Below are 20395 nucleotides of genomic sequence, written 5' to 3' on the forward strand. Positions count from 1 at the left end.
TAAGCTGATTTTAAGTGGCTAAGAGGTGGAGAGAGCTGGAGAAAGAGGTAAAAATGTGTGAGGGGGAGGTTGGGAAGTGGAGAAAAGAAGGACATTCATGAGTACTATGTCGGGTAACCATGTTCGTCCCACCCTGAAATTCCCTTGGGAGTCTTTAAGATACACCTTCACATTTTTTTATAGTCTTTTGAAATGCTAATTAACTGCTTACCTACTTTTTACAATTAGTGGAATTTTACGTTGGGCCACACTACCAATAGGGAAAGACATCTTAGATAAAATAGAAGTAGGTATGGAAAGGCAAACTTTGTCAAGTTTCTCCTTTCAGGAAAAGCATCTATTCTTGTAACAGGCCCAAAGTAAAGTTGGGTCATGCTGCTTTCTTCTACTCAGCTCAGATTTGTGGCATCTTGGTTGAACTGAGGCTCTGAATGAAGAGCTGATTACTAGGAAGATGTTGAAATAAAAACATAAAAACATCAAACTATTGGGGCGCCTGGGTGGCTCAGTCAGCTGAGCTTCCTATTTGGGCTCAGGTCATGATCTCATGGTTTGTGGGTTCGAGCCCCAAGTTGGGCTCTGTGCTAACAGCTCAGAACCTGGAATCTGCTTCAGATTGTGTGTCTCCCTCTCTGCCCCTTCCGCACTTGTAGTCTCTCTCTCTTTCTTAAAAATAAACATTAAGCAATTTTTAAAAATCATCAAATTATTGGTTACAAGTAGAACACCCTGTATTTGTATAAGTATTATGATGCCTATTGCCAGAATACTAAATTCGTGCACATTATGTGAAGATAAGTGATTTTTAAAAAAATTTTTAATGCTTATTCATTTTTGAGAGAGAGAGAGATCGTGAGCTGGGAAGGGGCAGAGAGAGAGGGAGACACAGAATCGGAAGCAGGCCCCAGGCCCTGAGCTGTCAGCACAGAGCCTGACACTTGGCTCGAACCCACAAACTGCGAGATCATGACTGAAGCGAAGTCAGATGCTTAACCAACTGAGCAACCAGGCGCCCCAAGATAAGTGGTTTTAATATAGGAAAACAGCTTATCAAGTCCTAAGGTAAAAATTCCATGGAAAGTGTTACCATTACTTGTATAAAAACAGATAGCATACTGCATTTCAAAACCTGGAGGACTTCATTTTCTTCACCCTCACTGCAAGCTGTTTTATGGTTACTTCTTTCATTCTTATATATATATATTTAATTTTTTATTATTTATTTACTTCTGAGAGAGAGAGAAAGAGACAGAGAGAGACAGAGCACAAGTGGGGCAGGGGCAGAGAGTGAAGGAGACACAGAGTCCGAAGCAGGCTCCAGGGTCTGAGCGGTCAGCCTAGAGCCCAAAGCAGGGCTCGAACCCACAGGCTGTGGGATCATGACCTGAGTTGAAGTTGGATGCTGAACCGACTGAGCCACCCGGATGCCCCTATTTTTTGTTTTTAATACACAAATGCTCCAACAGCAATATTATTCACAACAGCCAAGAGGTAGAAGCCACCCAATGTCCACTGGCAGATGAATGGATAAATAAAATGTGGTATATACATACACACAATAGAATATTATTTGGCCTTAAAAAGGAAGGAAATCCTGTCCCATGTTACAATATGGATAAAACTTGAGGACATTATGTTAAGTGAAATAAGCCAGTCATAAAAAGACAAATACTGTATGATTTTACTTATAGAAGTTGTACCCCTCTATTTCCTAGCTGTGGAGACGGGACAGGATTTGGCTGAATCAGTTCCTCCCAGCAGGATGTCAGTTTAGCTGCAAGAGAAGGAGACTAAAATCTAAGAGCACAGTGGGACAGAGGGCACAGCAGGGATAATCAATAAAAATATAATTATGATAATAATATCCAATGGTCTGCTTTAATGATATTTAAACATATGAATGTATCATATATGGGTGGTTATTTTTATTATATAGTCATTCCTTCAAGAAAGGATTAACTGCAAGATTTTTTTTTAAGGAGCTTTTATGGTGTATATTATCTTTTAAAATTTTAAAGTATTCTCAAACTTACAGCAAAGTTGCAGTAACAGTACAAAAAGCTCCCATTTGCCCTTCCCTTACAGAGGGCATTCAAGTTTTGCCAATTATCCCATTATATCCTTTATAGCAAGAGGACTCAACCCAGGAGCATTTACTCAGCTTCTTCTCCAATCTAGAACAGTTCTTCAGCCCTCCCTTGACCTTCATGTTCTAAGATTATTGGGCTAACTGTATTTTTTCCCAGCATTGCCCCACATTTCCAGTTCCCCATGTTCTTCTAGAGCTCTGTCTCTTAAACCAGACAAACTCTGTGCCTCAGTCAGTCCATGAATAGAAGTAGACCTGTGTCACTTATGAGGCTGGGGTAGAAAAAGCCATATAATCTTCTATTTGGCTCTCTTTCGCACACAGACACATACACACATTCCCTGGGAAGTCCTGAGGTCATGTATAGGAAATCCAGTTACTCTGAGGCTGTGGTGATGAAGAGACCATAGAGAGGTAGAGATTTCAGATGGGCTGCAGCCATTCCAGCCCTCAGCTGTTTGAATCTTCGAGATCAGGTGTCATAGATGTGAGTGTGCAAAAGTCTTCATGTGATTCTAGCTCTCAGCCTTTGAGCCACACTAGCTAAGGCCTAGTGGAGCCAGGCTCTGGGCTGTATCAGCTGATACCTTAGGATGGAGAAGAGTTGTCCCTGCTGAACCTTGTTCAAATTGTAACAAAGTAGTGTTGTTTTAAACCACCAGGTTTTTGGGTGTTTGTTGCAAGCCATTAGATAACTGGAACACTTGTAGACCATTATTTTGTGGAATGTACCTATATTTGGGTTTGCCTGATGTTTACTCACAGTTGGGTTATGATGTCCATTTGTTCCACTACCGTTGATGTTAACTTTGATCACTTGAGAAAGGATGTGCCTTCAGTTTTGTCCATAATAAAGTTATTCTTTTTTCCTGTATAATTATTATTTTGTAGAGATCTACTTTGAGAGAATGTAAATAAAACCTGTTTGTGACCCATCTTTCATCCATAAGTTTTACCATCCACTGATGTTTCTTGACTGAATTTATTATTTCTATGAGGGTTGCAATATGATAACTTTATAATTCAATTATTCTTTTGAGTTTTATTAGTTGACATTCTATTTATCACAAGGGTTTTCTATTTAATCATTCGTTGATTTATATCATCAGAGACTGATGGGCTCATAATTTAATCAATGGGTATAATTTGTTTACTGTCACTATTTTGATACATTGTCTCAGATTTGGCTAGCAAAGTCCTTTCAAACTGACTTCCCCCAAACTGACATGTCCCCATTATTCTCTGAACACTTCCTCACTTCCTGACACAAAAAAGATGTTCCTGGTCATCCTGTCCCTGCTTTGATCCTAAATTAACCTTTTCTCCAAGAAGACCTGGTTCTTGTGGGAGAATAGTATTTAGAAACTGCTATCTAGAGGCTAGGTTTGCTTGTTGCTACTGGTGGATACTGCTTCCAGGTTTTTTCTGTGCACAGAGACAAGTAAATACAGTAGAGGGTGGTGAGTACTAATGAAAGGGATATGAGAGCACAAAAAAGGAAGAGAGATCTAACCCAAGCCTTCATAGTTTTGGGAGGGGAACAGAAATATTCTAGACAGAAGATATTTATGCGCAAAAGGCCTGAGTCAAGAGAGAACATGTTTTGTTTAAGGAACTAAAGCAGTTTAATATGGCTAGAGTAGAGTGAGGTGGCATTGGTAAGAGAGCAGGATACAGTAAACAGGGGCTAGCCAAGTCTCCAAGGACAAAATAATGTTAGAAGTTTTAAGTTTATCCTGAGAGCAATGGTGAACTATTAAGATTCTGAGCAAGGGATATATGATTAAAAATCACTTTAGAACAGTTGGAGCATCTGAGTGGCTCAGTCCGTTGAATGTCTAACTCTTGATTTTGGCTGAGGTAGTGATCTCATGATTTGTGAGTTTGAGCCCCACATCGGGCTCTGCAATGATGGCGTGGAGCCTGCTTGTGATTCTCTCTCTTTCTCTCTCTCTGCCCCTCCCCTTCTCTCACTCTATCTCAAAATTTTAAAAAATTAAAACAAATTAAAATAAAAAATCATTTTAGAACAGTTGTCTTCAATTAAAAAAAACCCCTCACATTCCACCCTAAAAGGATTTTGAAAAACAATGTACTTCCTTCCACATTTTAAGTTGGCATCTAATATTTTTCATGAGTTTAAAAGCTAATCGTTTAATTTTTATTTATTTATTAAATAATTATTTTTGAGAAAGAGTGTGCACGCGAGCAGAGGAGGGGCAGAGAGAGAGAGGGGGATAAAGAATGTGGAGCAGGCTGACAGCCGTGAGCCCCATGTGTGGCTCAAACTCACAAACTATGAGATCATGACCTGAACTGAAGTCAGACTCTCAACTGACTGAACCACCCATGTGCCCCTAAAAGTTAATTTTTTTTAATGGGAGGTTTAAAATATCTTACATTTTTAAAGATGAAATGACCTTGGATTGTACCTGAAATAAGTATTTTATGATACGATACTCGCCAAATCTGAAAAGTCATGTAAAATTTCTATCTGTGGATTTTATCCAATGTTATTACCTAAAAAAATGGCTCCAGAAACCACAAAATTACATTTGTACGTATTAGGATCACTCATTTATGTTGCCTAAGTTGTCCCGTCCCCCCCACCCCGGGCAAAACTATGTATGAGACAGGTGAAGTTCTTGTAGGTTTCAGATGCTTCAATTACTCATTAAAAGAGGTTTTCAGGGGCGCCTGGGTGGCGCAGTCGGTTAAGCGTCCGACTTCAGCCAGGTCACGATCTCGCGGTCCGGGAGTTCGAGCCCCACGTCGGGCTCTGGGCTGATGGCTCAGAGCCTGGAGTCTGTTTCCGATTCTGTGTCTCCCTCTCTCTCTGCCCCTCCCCCGTTCATGCTCTGTCTCTCTCTGTCCCAAAACTAAATAAACGTTGAAAAAAAAATTAAAAAAAAAAAAAAAAAAAGAGGTTTTCAGACTTCCCTTCCAGCAAAGATAGAGGAACAGGAACTGGATTTATTCTTCTGCTGGAACAACAACAGCAACAACAAGAATTCAGACGAAATATATGAAGCAATGGTTTCAAAATACTGGATATAAAGCATCAAAGGACAGTGACCCGTGAGAGACAAGAAACAAAAGAGATGAGCCCTTCAGTTTCCCCAGCTACTGCCTTGATAATCTCTAAATTATAGATATAACTGTATTAATTAATAATCATGTAAAGTGTGAATGATCTAAATACTCCAATGAAAAGAAATGAGTAGATCAGACAATAAAAGCCAGACCCAATTATTTGCTGCCCATAAGAAACACTTTAAACATAAATACAAAAACAGGTTAAAGAGTTGCAAAAGATACCATGTCAACAATGAGTCAAGAAAGCAGGCATGCTGTTTAATTGTATTTTTTTTTTCATTTGTTTTTTAGGTAAGCTCTAGGCCCAATATGGGGCTTGAACTCACAACCCTGAGATCAAGAGTCTCATTCTGACTGAGCCAGCCAGGCACCCCAGGCATGCTATTTTAATATTGGACAAAGTAAATGTCAGAGTAAAGAATATTACCAGGGATAAAGAACGTCATTTCATAATGATAAAGTGGTCAATAACAATTTAAACATTTATGACCCTAACAACAGAGTTTCAAAATACATGAAGCAAAAACTGATGGAACTATAAGAAGTTGATAAAAATCACAAGTATAATTGGAGATTTTAGAACTCCTCTCTCAATAACTGATAGAACAAATAGAAAATCAAGAAGATAATAGTCTTGGTGCGCCTGGGTGGCTCAGTCAGTTAAGTGTATGACACTTGGTTTTAGCTCAGGTCATAATCTCGCAGTTCGTGAATTCAAGCCCCGCATCAGGCTCTACGCTGACAGTCTGGAGCCTGTTTGGTATTCTCTCTCTCTCCTCTCTCTCTGCCCCTTCCCTGCTTGTGCTCTCTCTCTATCTAAAAATAAATAAATAAACTTAAAAAAAGAATTTAATAGTCTTGAGCAATACTATCAAACAGCTTGACCTATTTGCCATTTATAGGACACTCTACATGACAACAGCAGAATACACATTCTTTTCAAGTACACAGAGAACATTCACCAAGATAGACTATATTCTAAGCCATAAAACAAACCTCAATAAATTTAAAAGGATTCAAATCATACAAAATATATTACAAAATATATTCTCTGACCACAATGGAATTAACTTAGAAACCAATAACAGATCTCTGAAAAATCCTCTAATGTTTGGAAATGGAATAACAGGCTTTTAGATAAGCCATGGGTCAAAGAAGAAATCAAAAGAGAAATTAGACACTATTTAGAACCAAATGAAAATTAAAATATCATATATAAGATTTTGTGGGATATCAGTAGAGCAGTTCTTCGGGAGAGACATAGAGCTAAATATATTAGAAAGGAAGAAGAAAAAAGAAAGAAAAAGAAAAGATCTCAAATTGATGATCTCAGATTCCAACTTAGTAAAATAGGAAAAGAGCAAACTAAACACAAAGTAAGAAGAAGAAAGGAAATAATAAAGATTAAAGTGGAAATCAATGAAATAGAAAGCAGAAAGACAATAAACCTAAGAGCTGTTCTTCGAGAGGATTAATAAAATTGGTAAACTGCTATCTAATCAGACTGAGGAAAAGCAGAAAACAAAATTACCAGTATCAGGAATGAGAAATTTGACATCACTACAGAGTCTAGATATCAAAAGGATAATAAGAGAATATTGCAAATAACACTTTGCCTATGAATTTGACAACTTAGACAAAACTGACAAATTCCTTGAAAAACACAAAATGCCAAAGACCAATCAAGAAAAAATAACCTGAACAGCCCTATGTCTTTTTAAAATTTTATTTGGTAGTTAAAAACCTTACTACCAAGAAAACTTCAGGCTCAGATGGCCTTATTGGTGAATTCCACCAAACATGTAAGAAAGAAATAAAATGAATTCCACACCAACTCTTTTAGAAATAATAATTCTATGTAAAATTTCAGGGAGTGCCTGCGTGGCTCAGTCGGTTAAGTGTCTAAATCTTGGTTTCAGCTCAGGTCATGATCTCATGGTTCAGGATTCAAATGGCACATCTGGTTTCACACTGACAGTGTGGAGGCTGCTTGGGATTCTCTCTGCCATTCCCTGCTTGCATTGTCTCTGTCTCTCTCAAAATAAACAAATAAACTCGGGGTGCCTGGGTGGCTCAGTGTGGGTTAAGAGTCTGACTTCAGCTGAGGTCATGATCTGAGTTCAAGCCCTGTGTTGGGCTCTGTGCTGACAGCTGAGAGCCTGGAGCCTGCTTCAGATTCTGTGTCTCCCTCTCTCTCTGCCCCTTCCCCACTCACACTCCATCTCTCTCTGTCTCTCAAAAATGAATAAATGCTAAAAAAAAAATTTAAAAATAAAATTCTACACAAACTTTCAACCTTATTCTCTGAGGCCAGCATTACCCTGATACCAAATCCAAAGACATTAAAAGAAAGCTACAAGCTAATATTCTTCTTTAAAATAGATACAAAAATTTGAAATCAAGATTTAACAAATCCAATACATAAAAAGGAAAATATATCATGATTCCTTCAAACTTGTCCCAAGAATATAGGGCTGGTTTGACATTTACAAATCAGCTCATCAATGTAATTTACCACATAAACTGAAAAAAGGCATATAATAATCTCAACAGACACAGAAAGAGCATTTGACAACATCCATTCCTGATCAAAACTCTCAGCAAAACAGGAACAGAGGGGAACCTCCTCAACTTGGTGAAGGCTATCTATGAAAAACCTACAACTTATGGGTGAAAGACTGAATGTTTTCCCTCTAATATCATAGTTCCAGTGAGATTGGGCACAGACATTTGGGAAGTTTTGTTTTGGAATTGTTGATTTTGGGGCCCAAAATGCCATTGAACATCTAAACTAGGGATTTACAGGGTAATATGGATCTGGAGCTCAGAAGAGAGAGCTGTTATAGAGCCTATTAAAAGATATTTTAAAACGAATTTATATTTTTAAAAACCCCAGAGAAACAAGGTGAAAAGTTAAGATGAGAAGAGGGTTAGGAATGGAAATATTGAAGAAAAGCAACACTGAAGCCTTCTCCTGTAGGAAGATATAGGAAGGAAGAGGGGCAAGAAAAGGTGACCAAAAGAGCATGAGCTAGCCTTAAAAAAAAAAAAAAAAAGTGACCAAGAACAATCTTACAGGTGAAAAGATACCTCTAATGGTGTGTCTGTAAGAGAAATCCAGTTTCAAGAAAGAGGGAGGGGTCAAGTCAAAAGTTGCAGAGGACCTTAAGATTTAAGGATTGTGGTACATGCTGATATGCTTAGCCATAAACACAGGTGACCATCAGAACATATTTAAAATAGGCATTATCTAGTATAGATGGGCTTTAGCCAATCCTTAATACTGGCACATCATATTACATTCCATTCCATTCTGGGTCAATATTGATGCAACTGAGTCTTTCCTATTGGTTACTACACCGTTCTCTTACTACACCGTAGGTTCATATGGATCTACCAAGAGAGCCCAGTATCCATGGCTTTAGAAAGTTCAAGTATCCATTTTTCAACTCAAAAAAGGGTAAGTGAAATACTTTCGTTGACTCCAAGGCCTGATAAGATTTGGGGCCTTTTGTTCCTGAAACTAATAAACCGTCTATCCTTTCCCAGATCAGGTACCCCTTACCTCCTATAATGAGAGGCAGAGAAGAACATTATCTCACCGAGCCTCATTTTTTTTTTATTAGTAAAAAATGTATAAGAACATAAATCCGACCTCAGTACTTTCGTGGAATTGGTTAGAATAAAATGGAGGTTTCGTAAATCAGGGTTGTCTTATTCAGGCTTCTTGACACCTGGACTAGAGCCTGACACATAGCATGAGCTCAGCAAATGGCTGTATTGTAATAATTGAATATTTGTTAGAAGGCTTTGTTAATCTGGAAGCTGTTCCAAGTGTTACTTATTCTCCAACCCCGATTTAGGCTCCCAGGTGACCAAATTTAAACAACTCCTCTTGATGGGTGCTAAGGAGTAGCTGGAAGGACTATAGCCCCCTCCCCAGAATAAATAAAAACATCGGAGGCTGTGCAAACAGAACTTCATGGCCAGTTCCCTGGCCCACCATCCCACCAGATTGCCGCTCCCAAACCTCTTCCTTTTGAAAATCTGCACCCGTTGTAGAACTTTTGGGACCCTATGTGAGCAAGTCTCGCTTTGATGTCTCTGGAGATGTTACCACAAAACTCTTCATAGTAGCCTTGGCCTCTTCAACGTCCCTCAACTTGAGATGCGGCCGCGAATACGGCTAAGAGCTCCCCCAGGGGCCCAGCCCTCGGGAGGCTTCTTAGTCCGCGCCCCCAGCCTCTCACAGTGGTTAAAGGATGCCGGCAGGCAGGCCTACGAAAAGCTCTCCGAGGCTTAGGGTTTTCTCGGAGGTGGACCTTGGGGGCGAAGGTGGGGCCGCCCGCCAAGGGCCCCTCCTCCCGCGGCCCGTTGCCCGGTGCGGGGGCGGGAAGGGCGGAGCCGGGCTGTTAGCTGCGGGCTCCTCCTCCCAAGGGCAGGCCAGGGGAGGCGGAGGCGGGGCAGGTTCCTAAATGGGGCGGACTTTGGCGGCGGAGGCGGGGCCAGACGCCGCGGGCACTTCTTCCCTTGGGCGGGCAGGCCGGAGAAGCGGCGGTTTTCTTTTCCCGGGGGCGGGCCTCGGCGGCGCGAACGGACCTGGGGGCGGGGCCGGGCCCCGAAGGTCCCTCCTTCCGAGGCGGGCTTGTTTGGCCGTGGCTGCAGCTGCGGGGTGTCCGCGGTTTGGCTGCCTAGCCAAACGGGCTCTGGCTCCTCCCAGTGGCCGGCCGGGGCGGAAGCAGGAGGCGGGGGCAGCGTGTGCGCTGCTGGTCTCCTCTCCCGCGGCGCTGGGGCCCGCGTTCCGCGGCTGCTGCTCGATTCGGCGCCTCGCAGTCGGCCAGCTCCTCTCGGCGCCCGCCGGCTTCTGGACCAGGCCTCCTTCTCAAGCCCCGGCCCGCGGCGTCGACCCCGCCAGCCCTCTAACGCCCCGTCTCATAGTGTGGCCACCGCTGCCGCGGCCCCAGCCCCGATGGCTCTGTGCAACGGAGACTCCAAGGTCAGTCTTTCGCGTGGGGGTCCCTGCCTCACCGCTTCCGGGCGCAGGCGAGGCTCCGGGGCCGGGGAACCACCGCTCGACCCCCCCCTCCCCCCAGCCCGTCAGCGCAGCCCTGCGGCCCGGGCAGCTGCGCGTCGGAGAGTCCTTGGTCGGGGCCTGTGGCATGTTTTCTCCTCGGGAGCGGCAGGTGCTTTGTTGATTTTGTCTGCGTGTCGGGGTTCCTGCGGCCGCCGGTCTTTGGGCGTCGGGGAGGGCGTCAGCTCCCCGCGGCCGCGCCGCTGGCCCCCGCCTCCCCCGCGCCGCTGTGGGGCTCGGAGCCCGGGGAGCGCGGCCGGAGGGTGGAGGTAGGGAGGCCAGCGGGTTGTGCGTGTTTGCTTCCTCAGCCCTCACCCTCGTCCCTTCGAGAGGCTGGGGGCCTTTTGTGGATCTCCGGGGACCCGCCGAAGGCAGGGCAGGGTCGGGGCCTCGCGTGCGGCTTTCGAGCCGTGCCGGCCTCCCGTCTTCCCGCCACCCCATTTCCCGCCTGCCTTCGGTGGGGCCCTCCCCGTACCCTAACGCCGGCCTTGGGGTCCGCGGCGGCGAGGCCGCGTGACTGCGGCTCCCCTCGCCTCCCCCCTCCTCCGGTCCTGGTCCCCAGGTCAGTCCCTGGTCAGGGCCCATGGCCCCTCACTCCGCTGCCCTCCCCCCCCCCCCCCATCCTCCGAGGGCTGGAGCGTGGGTCTAACCCCGCCCCCAGTCGCTGGCTGCTTTTACTCGTTTGTTGGCGGTGGATCCCCCTCCCCGCGGTGCGGATCCCTCTCCGGGACGCGAGCCGCGGCCGCCACCGCCGAGGGCTGGAGAAGTGGGGAATCCCGGCGTGCTGGAAAAGTTGCTAACTCGATGTGGGGAGAGCACGTTTGGGCCGCCGCTGCGCTTCTCGTCACCTCCAACTCACTTTTTCTTTAGACCTCTTCGTCTGTCTCGCTTCTGAAATTGAGCACCTTTGCTTTCACTTCTGTATTAAAATTTTCGTTGGCTTGGCGTTCTTTCAGACCCTTACAAAGTCGTTTTTGTCAGCGGGAAACTGCAGTTTTGAATTGGGATTAACTTGAGCAAGATGTACCTCCTGTATGCTGTTTAGAGCCTCGCTTTGAGAAATTACTTTAAATTTTATTCGGGTGTGTGGGATTTTAAAAGTCAGGTGGGAATTGGTGTTCTAAGTCAGATAGTAGTGCCTTACTCATGGTATTGTTTCCAAGGTGGTGCCTAAGTGTCACTTGCTAGTAGGTCCTTTTTTGCTAATGATTGCTTAGTTCCTCGTAAACATTCAAAAACTATTTCTTGAGCAAATGAGAAGAGATAGTAAGGTAGCGATATGCGCTTTTAAACCAAGGAAACTGATGCTTAGACTCCGTGAAGCTCTTGTCTCAGGATTATGAAGGTAAATGAAGACCCTGAAGTAGTTTCAGACCTCAGAAGCGAATGTAAACCTCATTGTACAGCTCTTTACAGTCTGTACATTTGCAAAGCATTTTTCTTCTCTCTTTTGAGACTTATAACTTAGCTTTGTGCTCATAGAAGAAATGACTGTACCAACAGAACTGAAACCTAATTTACAGACTTTGAAAAATATGTAGTGGTATAAGAGTATTTTCAGGAAATTAACTGGCAGCAGGAAGTTAAAGATTCAGTTTCCAATTTATTTGTCTCAGGAGTATGGAACATAAACTTTTTTTCTAGTTGACACTTTGGTTTAACTTGCATTTTAAAGAGAGTCTTGATCAATTTGATGTATTTGAGCTTCAAGTGAACTGCTGATTTTTTTTAAATTTCAAGGTCCTTTATGTTTGATAGCATACTCAAGCATGTGTATTTTTATTTTGGACTAATAGATGTGAACCGGATTGGAAGCATTTTCAGGAGGAGCCATCAGGGAAATAATATACTTCATTAAATATATTATTATTTCATGTACGAGTAAGGAGAAAAAAAAAACCCTACAATTAAACCATGATATGTCATTGACATCGTATTGACAAGTAAAGAGATGTAGAAGTAAAGTAGGTGAAATGAGATATTTCTAAGAGGTCTGTCTGGAAATCTGAGTAGGTATCTCTTTTCTATAGTTTACTCCTGAATTACTCTTCTCTGGAGTGAAATACAAGTACTGGCCTCAAGCTTTGGCCGCAAGCTTACTTTGTGCATAGATTGTGTTTCTGACAATTGTATGTAAATCCTGGTTCATAAATTAAAGAGGCGATTTCAATTTCTATCCTGGCACATTTCAATTTGTATCAGGATTTATTTTCTTTCTTTCTTTCTTTCTTCCTTCCTTCCTTCCTTCCTTTCCTTTCCTTTCCTTCCTTCCTTCCTTCCTTCCTTCCTTCCTTCCTTCCTTCCTTCCTTCCTTCTTTCTCTCTCTCTCTCTCTCTCTCTCTTTCTTTTTTTTCTTTCTTTTCTTTCTTTCTGTAATCTCTACACTCACTGTGGAGCTCAAAACCCCGAGAAAAACCTGGAGATCAAGAGTTGCAAGCTCAGGGCGCCTGGGTGGCGCAGTCGGTTAAGCGTCCGACTTCAGCCAGGTCACGTTCCCACGGTCCGTGAGTTCGAGCCCGGCGTCAGGCTCTGGGCTGATGGCTCAGAGCCTGGAGCCTGTTTCCGATTCTGTGTCTCCCTCTCTCTCTGCCCCTCCCCCGTTCATGCTCTGTCTCTCTCTGTCCCAAAAAATAAATAAACGTTGAAAAAAAAAATTAAAAAAAAAAAAAAGAGTTGCAAGCTCTACTGACTGAGCCAGCTATAGGCGCCCCTGTATCAGGATTTTCTAAAATGACATTTTTATGTGATACAAATCAGGGAGAGACCTAAAATCTGTAAAAGCATTTGGGCTGAATGGTTAACCACCTAAAGCAGAGGTTATTGTTTTCTTGGTTAAGGAGTTGACATAATGTTATTTAATTAAGAAGTTAAGATCATATTTAGTAATGTCTTTAAAAACTTTTTACAGCTACTTGATGTTGTATATGAATTGTATATAGGTCAAGTATGAGACATAGTAACTATTTTCTGTTTTACTGAGGCAGGATTATCAGAATATTGTTCTTTGGACTCCGTGTCAGGTTTCCCTTTTTTTTTTTTTTTTTTTTTTTTTTGCCTTATCTAAGCCTCAGACTCTTGGTTCCAGTAGAGGTGGGACCTGCTCCATCACCTTTCCTGACATGTTGACTAGGGTAATCATGCTTGAATTAATGTGTCTTTAAAGTTGATTGCATGTGATACAGAATCTTTAATGACATCTAATGTTAAACTTTTTTATTTAAAAAATTTTTTTTAATGTTTATTTATTTTTGAGAGAGAGAGAGACAGAGCTCCAGAGGCAGAGGGGCCAAGAGAGAAGGAGACACAGAATCAAAGCAGCTTCAGGTTCTGAGCTGTCAGCACAGAGCCCGACGAGGGGCTCGAACTCACGAACCCGTGAGATCATGGCCTGAGCTGAAGTCGGCCGCGTAACCGACTGAGCTACCCAGGCGCCCCTAATGTTAAACTTTTAAATTTGGCATTTCTAAATTTAAGTTTTTGAATTGAGTTGAAAGATGATGAGATTTTTTACCTGGGACGCATTGACAACTGTCCTTTTATGATAATCCTATATAGTATATATTTTTTTGAAAGGTCAAAGATGATTTTTTTTGCCTCAGATTTTAAAATATTTGTGAAGATGCTCATCTAGAATGTAAGAGCTGTTACAAAAGGAATAGTTTTTATTATTTCCTGTCGTTACATGGAAGGTTTTGAGACTTGGAAGGTTTTGAAATTCCTCCAGGAACCTCAGATAGCCTTGTCTTTAGCGAGGCCAACTTGTTACTTAAGGTAGATGATTGTCTTTTAAGAATTTTTTAAAGATGTAGACTTGTCTTATACTCGTCCAAATGTATTTGATACTTTTTAAAAGGCTATTTAATGAATTATATTCCAAAGGATGCTGTTTGAAGTAAAGAATAATTATTTGCTATACAGAACAATAAAGTGTAACTCTGTTATGATGCTTAAATTGTCTTCATGTTTCCTTCTAACCTAAACTCTGTTAGATGCTCAAGATGAATGAAGTCCTCAGGGATAAAACAATTCTGAAGCACTTTGTGAATCAATGGAAAAGTAGTCTCATAGAATTTGAGTATTTGTATAGCATATATAATTCTGAGTTGTGTAGAATAGAATGCTATTTTTTTCATGCATTTTGTAGAATAGAGACATTTCTGTATTTGCTTAAGAATCACAGTGGTTCAGGGGCGCCTGGGTGGCTCAGTCGGTTAGGCCTCCGACTTCGGCTCAGGTCATGATCTCGCGGTCCGTGAGTTGGAGCCCCGCGTCAGGCTCTGTGCTGACAGCTCAGAGCCTGGAGTCTGTTTCAGATTCTGTGTCTCCCTCTCTCTCTGCCCCTCCCCTGTTCATGCTGTCTCTCTCTGTCTCAAAAATAAGTAAACATTAAAAAAAAAAAATTAAAAAAAAAAGAATCACAGTGGTTCAAAAAAAATAGCTTTACTATAGTAATGATGTGATAGTTGGTTTTCTTCTTTTTTTAATTTTTTAAATGTTTATTCATTTTTGAGAGAGAAAGAGACAGAGCCTGAGCAGGGGAGGGGCAGAGAGAGAGAGAGACACACACAGAACTCGAAGCAGGTTCCAGGCTCTATGCTGTCAGCACAGAGTCTGACATGGGGCTCGAACTCCTGAACTGTGAGATCATGACCCAAGTCCAAGCCAGACCCTCAACTGACTGAGCCACCCAGGCGCCCCTATTAGTTGGTTTTCTTATTGGTGGGCTCTTGCCATGGCTTCAGGTTCATGGTTTGAGGATTAAGGACATGGTTATATAGTTATGTTGTACATTCCCTGATATAGGCCTTTATAATGTGATAGGAAGTAAGGTGTTTGGTTATAATAGTGTGACCATATATTCTCTTTGTCTAAACTGGGGCGTATAAGGACATAAAAGAACAGAAAAGAAGTTGCTGAAAGTAAATTTGTAATTGCTGTAAAATGAAATATTACCAAACGAAAAGTTTGGATTCATGCAATATAGTAAATGAATGGCAAAACTCCTGTAGCAAGAATGCTCAGATTACTGTCTGAACATTATGTGCAGGAACACACGACATCTCTTTTTTGCATATACTTTACAAACACCTTATTCACATTTCCCATTGAGCTAGTGGATGGTGGCCTACAGGTTTGGAGCATCTTGCAAGCTGAGCAGTGGCTGTGTGGCACAACTGAGCACTCAAGACTGGATAGAGTTAGCTATCCCTAGTTGCCGAGGGTCCAAGTGTACTTCATTTTATCAGAAATGGATAAAAAAATGGGTTATCAGATTGAACCTGAAGTTAGAAGTGAGAACTGTATATTGCACCTGCACTCTATGCAGAACTAGACGAAACCATGTCAGAAGGTGGAAATAAAAAGTGAAAGTATAATAAACCCATCTGATGTTATTTAAATGCAGCTATTCATAAGCATATGTGTAAAGCTGAAGAATATGTTAAGCTGGGTTGGGTGTTGGAATAACAGGTGTAAATTAGGATCCTTCTGGGCAAACTGCCATATGGTCACTTCAGTTATAGAGCACATATTGTCCTGAGTCTGGATCTTGATTTCACAGTGACAGGTATTTAAAATTTGGCTAAAATTTAATCCTAATATATATATCAGAGTAGTTATTTTTGAGTTAATAAAATTCTGAGTTATGAAAATTCTTAAAAATTGAGTGTCAAATTGCTTGTTTTCTAAAAGATGAGAACCAGCAGTGTTGAAACTGACCAAAAGGTAAAATAATCTGCTCTAATCTACCATAACAGATGTTTCCCAAACTTTTAAAGCTGCCTGGACTTGCAAAATTCTGTTATTCCTGTTTGTCACCAGGAGAATAGAATCCTTTTTCTGTCTTAAAACTTACAGAGATCTGTGTAAATTTAAGACACCCTCACCTTGTCTATAATTTGGAGAACTAGTCTTAGTAATTCTTCTCCTCTGAGTCTCATTATGAATGTAAATTTAAGACTCCAGAATTCTAAAATACTGCTTTGGACACATTTTGGATGAACAATCCCAAATTAATTTGGGAAAATTTAGATGAATATACAGTTATTAGAAAATACAGATAAATCATTGTTTTGATGTGTTTATTAGTAATAGTGAAACTTTTTATGCTGTGATTTTTCCTTCTTTAACTTAAAAACAATTTTTTTTTATGTATTTTTTTTGAGAGAGCATGAGCGGGGGAGGAGCAGAGAGAGAGGGAGACACAGAATCTGAAGCAGGCTCCAGGCTCTGAGGTGTTAGCACAGAGCCGGATGCAGGGCTTGAACTCAAACTGTGAGATCATGACCTGAGCCAAAGTTCGATGGTTAACCAACTGAGCCACCCAGGTGCCCCTTCCTCCTTTAACATTTTTTTTCCTTTAACATTTTATGAAAAATTTTCAAGCTAACAAGTTAGAAGAAATTTTAGTCACCATTTAGGCATACACCTAGATTCTACTCTTCACTTTTATTAAAACAGTTTTATTGAGATACAATTCATATACCATAAAATTGTGCCAATATAAAGGGCACAATTCAGTGGTTTTTAGTATATTCACAGATTTGTATGACCGTCATCACCACAGTCAATTTTGGAACATTCTCATCACCCCCAAAAGACATCCTGTAGCTTTTAGCAATCAGCCCTCCTTTGGCCATCTGCCTTTTTTTTCCCAATGCTAGACAGCTACTAATCTTTTTTGTTTCTATAAGATTTGCCTTTCTGAACATTATATATGACTAGAATCTTAAAATATGTAGTCTTTTGTGACTGGTTTCTTTTAGTATAATGCCCTCAAAGTTCATCTGTCTTATAGCATGTGTTAAGTACCTTATTCTTTTTTGTTACCAAATAATGTTCCATTGTATGGATATACCACCTTTTATACATTCATCAGTTGATGGACACTCTTGATATTATACATAATGGTTCTATGAATATTCGTGTACAAGTGTTTGTGTAGACATAAGTTTTCATTTCTTTTGGATGTGTACTGGGGTCGAATTGCTGGGTCATATAGTAATTCTGTGTCTAACCTTTTGGTGAACTGTCAGACTTTTCCAAAGTGGCTGCAGTATTTTCTATTTTCTGTCAGTAGTGCATGAGGTTCTAATTTCCCCACATTTTTACCAACACTTGTTTTTTGGATTATAGCCATCATAGTGGGTGTGAAGTGGTATTTCATTATGATTTAGATTTGCATTTCCCTAATGACTAATGATGTTGAACATCTTTTCATGTGCTTATTGTCCATTTGTATATTTTCTTTGGAGAAATGTCTGTTCAGATCATTTGCCTGTTTTTGAAAGTAGGTTACTTGTCTTTTTGTTGAGTTGTAAGAGCTCTTTATTCTAGTGACAAGTCTCTTATCAGAAATATGCTTTGCAGATATTTTCTGCCATCCTCTGGATTTTTACTTTTTTAATGGTGTCCTCTGATACATAAAAGCTTATAATTTTGATGAAGTTCAACTTATTTATTTCCTTTTGTCACTTTAGCTTTTGGTATCTCACCTAAGGAACATTTCCTTTTTTTTTTTTTTTTCCTTCAAGTTTTTATTTAAATTCATTAGTTAACATATGGTGTATTACTAGTTTGGGGAATAGAATTTAGTAACTGGTCACTTAAATATAGCACCCAATGCTCATCACAACAAATGCCCTTCTTAATGCCCATCGCCCTACCCACCTCGCCTCCAGCAACCCTCAGTTTGTTCTCTATAGTCAAGAGTTTGTTTTATAGTTTGCCTCCGAAGAAGCATTTCCTAATGATCTTAAGTCTTGTGTAATTGCCTATGTTTTCTTCTAAAGCCTTTGTAGCTTTAGCTTTTACATTTAGGTCTTTGATCCGTTTTGTTGTGAGACTCTTAAGTTATAATTTGGTGGAACATTTTCGTATTATTGCATTATCGTCATGAACTGTGAAATCTGTTCCTTCCAACTCCAACATCTGACTGAGTGAAATAAGGTACCAGATTTACAGCATTAGACTGAGCAGGTAACTTTTTAAAAAGTAATTAAAGAGAATTAGGAATAAAAGTATACATTTTTAATGGATGGTTAATTGGATGCTTAATCCACTTAATGGATTTAACCTGATAGATTTTTGGTTTTGTAATGGAGTGATTCTTAGATTTGACTGAATGTTGGCCTTGTTTTTGACACCATGGCAGAGCTTGACAATCTGGTCTCCCCCCCCCCCCCCCCCCCCCCCCCCCGAAGGCTGAAAGTAAATAGTTGCTTATTGTAGCATTGTTTTTCGGTTTGTGGAGACAATTGGTTTGAAAAGGTCACTAATAGGTATTTTGTTTGGCTTGTTTTTATTGAGGCAAAATGTGCATAGTTGAAATACACAGATCTTTAAGTGTACAATTTGAATTTTTTAAAATTTATTTTGAGAGAGAGTGAGCACAAGCAGGAGAGGGGCAGAGAAAGAGGAAGAATGACAATCCCAAGCAGGCTCTGTACTGTCAGCACATAGCCCAGCTTGGGGCTCAGACTCCCCAAACGTGAGATCTGAGCCGAAATCAAGAGTTGGGCGCTTGCTTAACTGACTGAGCCACCCAGGTGTTCAGTGTACAATTTGAATTTTGACACATACACACACACACGTATACATATACACACACAAACACACCCATGTAACCACTTCTCCAATCAAGATCTAAAACATTTCTATCATTTCCAAGTACCTGTGTGCCCCTTTGACACTTAATCCCTCCACTCCTCTAGCAGCAACCACTGTTCCCATTTTTATAACCAGACATTAGTTTTTGTCTGCTTTTGAACTATATATAAATGGAATCATACAGTGATTGTGGCTTCTTTCATAATGTTTTTGAGATTAATCCATGTTGTTGTGTCAGTAGTTTGTTCATTTTTATTGTTGCATAGTATTCCACTGTGTGGATATACCAGAATTTGTTTATCCATTCACATGTTGATGGCCATGTGTTCTGTTTCCAGTTTTTGTGGACATAGATGTTCATTACTCTTGGATAAATATTTAGGAGTGGAATTCTTGGGTCAGAGGAGAGCCCCTAATAGGTTTTGGTATTTTCTATTTTGTACAGTTTAAAAATATTTAGGTTATAATAATAAATTACTTGATACCTGGAAGAGATAAACCTTGGTATAGTAAAACAAACTTTAAAAAATTACATCATAATATTTTATCTTTAAGAGTATTTTCAAAAGTACCTTGTTCAGCTGTATTTTAATGGAAATAGTATGTGGTTTGTGGGCAAAGAGGCTACTTTTGGATTGGCTTTATAAACCTGTACCAGTAGAAATGAATCACTTCTTTATTTGATAATAACAGTCTGAATTTTAAATTCAAAAATAATTTGACAATAAAGCTGATGAAAATAGAATTGGATGGGGCGCCTGGGTGGCTCAGTCGGTTAAGCGTCCGACTTCGGCTCAGGTCACAATCTCATGGTCTGTGAGTTCGAGCCCCGCGTCGGGCTCTGGGCTGATGGCTCAGAGCCTGGAGCCTGCTTCCGATTCTGTGTCTCCCTCTCTCTCTGCCCCTCCCGCGTTCATGCTCTGTCTCTCTCTGTCTCAAAAATAAATAAATGTTAAAAAAAATTTTTTTAAAAGAAAATAAAATTGGAAGCACTTGATTTAATAAGGCTGGGTTTTTATTTTTGTTTTTATTATTTATTTATTTATTAAAAAAAATTTTTTTTTTTAACGTTTATTTATTTTTGAGACAGAGACAAAGCATGAACGGGGGAGGGTCAGAGAGAGGGAGACACAGAATCTGAAACAGGCTCCAGGCTCTGAGCTGTCAGCACAGAGCCCGACGTGGGGCTTGAACTCACGGACCATGAGATCATGACCTGAGCCGAAGTCGGCCGCTTAACCGACTGAGCCACCCAGGCGCCCCCCCCTTTTTTTTTTAAATTTTTTTTAACGTTTATTTTTGAGACAGAGACAAAGCATGAACTATTATTTATTTATTTAAAGTTTATTTAGTTATTTTGACAGAGGCAGAGAGAGCACGAGTCAGGGAGGGACAGAGAGAGAGAGAGCGTGGGGGAGAGAGAATCCCAAGCCAGCCCATGCTGACAGTGCAGAGCCCTACACAGGGCTCGAACCCAGGAACTGTGAGATCATAACATGAGCCAGAACCGAGTCCAATGCTTAGTCGACAGA

At 40.9% G+C, this 20395-nt stretch overlaps 1 protein-coding gene across 1 annotated transcript in view; it reads left to right on the forward strand.

Annotated features, from left to right (window-relative positions):
• Positions 1–9749: 9749 nt before the first annotated feature.
• Positions 9750–20395, forward strand: part of GMPS (guanine monophosphate synthase) — an 81022-nt gene continuing 70376 nt past the window's right edge. The window contains exon 1 of the mRNA XM_030329466.1: positions 9750–10181. Coding sequence (XP_030185326.1) covers positions 10155–10181 — 27 coding nt within the window. The 5' untranslated portion in view covers positions 9750–10154. The remainder of the gene's footprint in view (positions 10182–20395) is intronic.

This window comes from Lynx canadensis, chromosome C2 (assembly GCF_007474595.2).
Source record: "Lynx canadensis isolate LIC74 chromosome C2, mLynCan4.pri.v2, whole genome shotgun sequence".
In the NCBI taxonomy this organism is placed as follows: Eukaryota; Metazoa; Chordata; class Mammalia; order Carnivora; family Felidae; genus Lynx; species Lynx canadensis.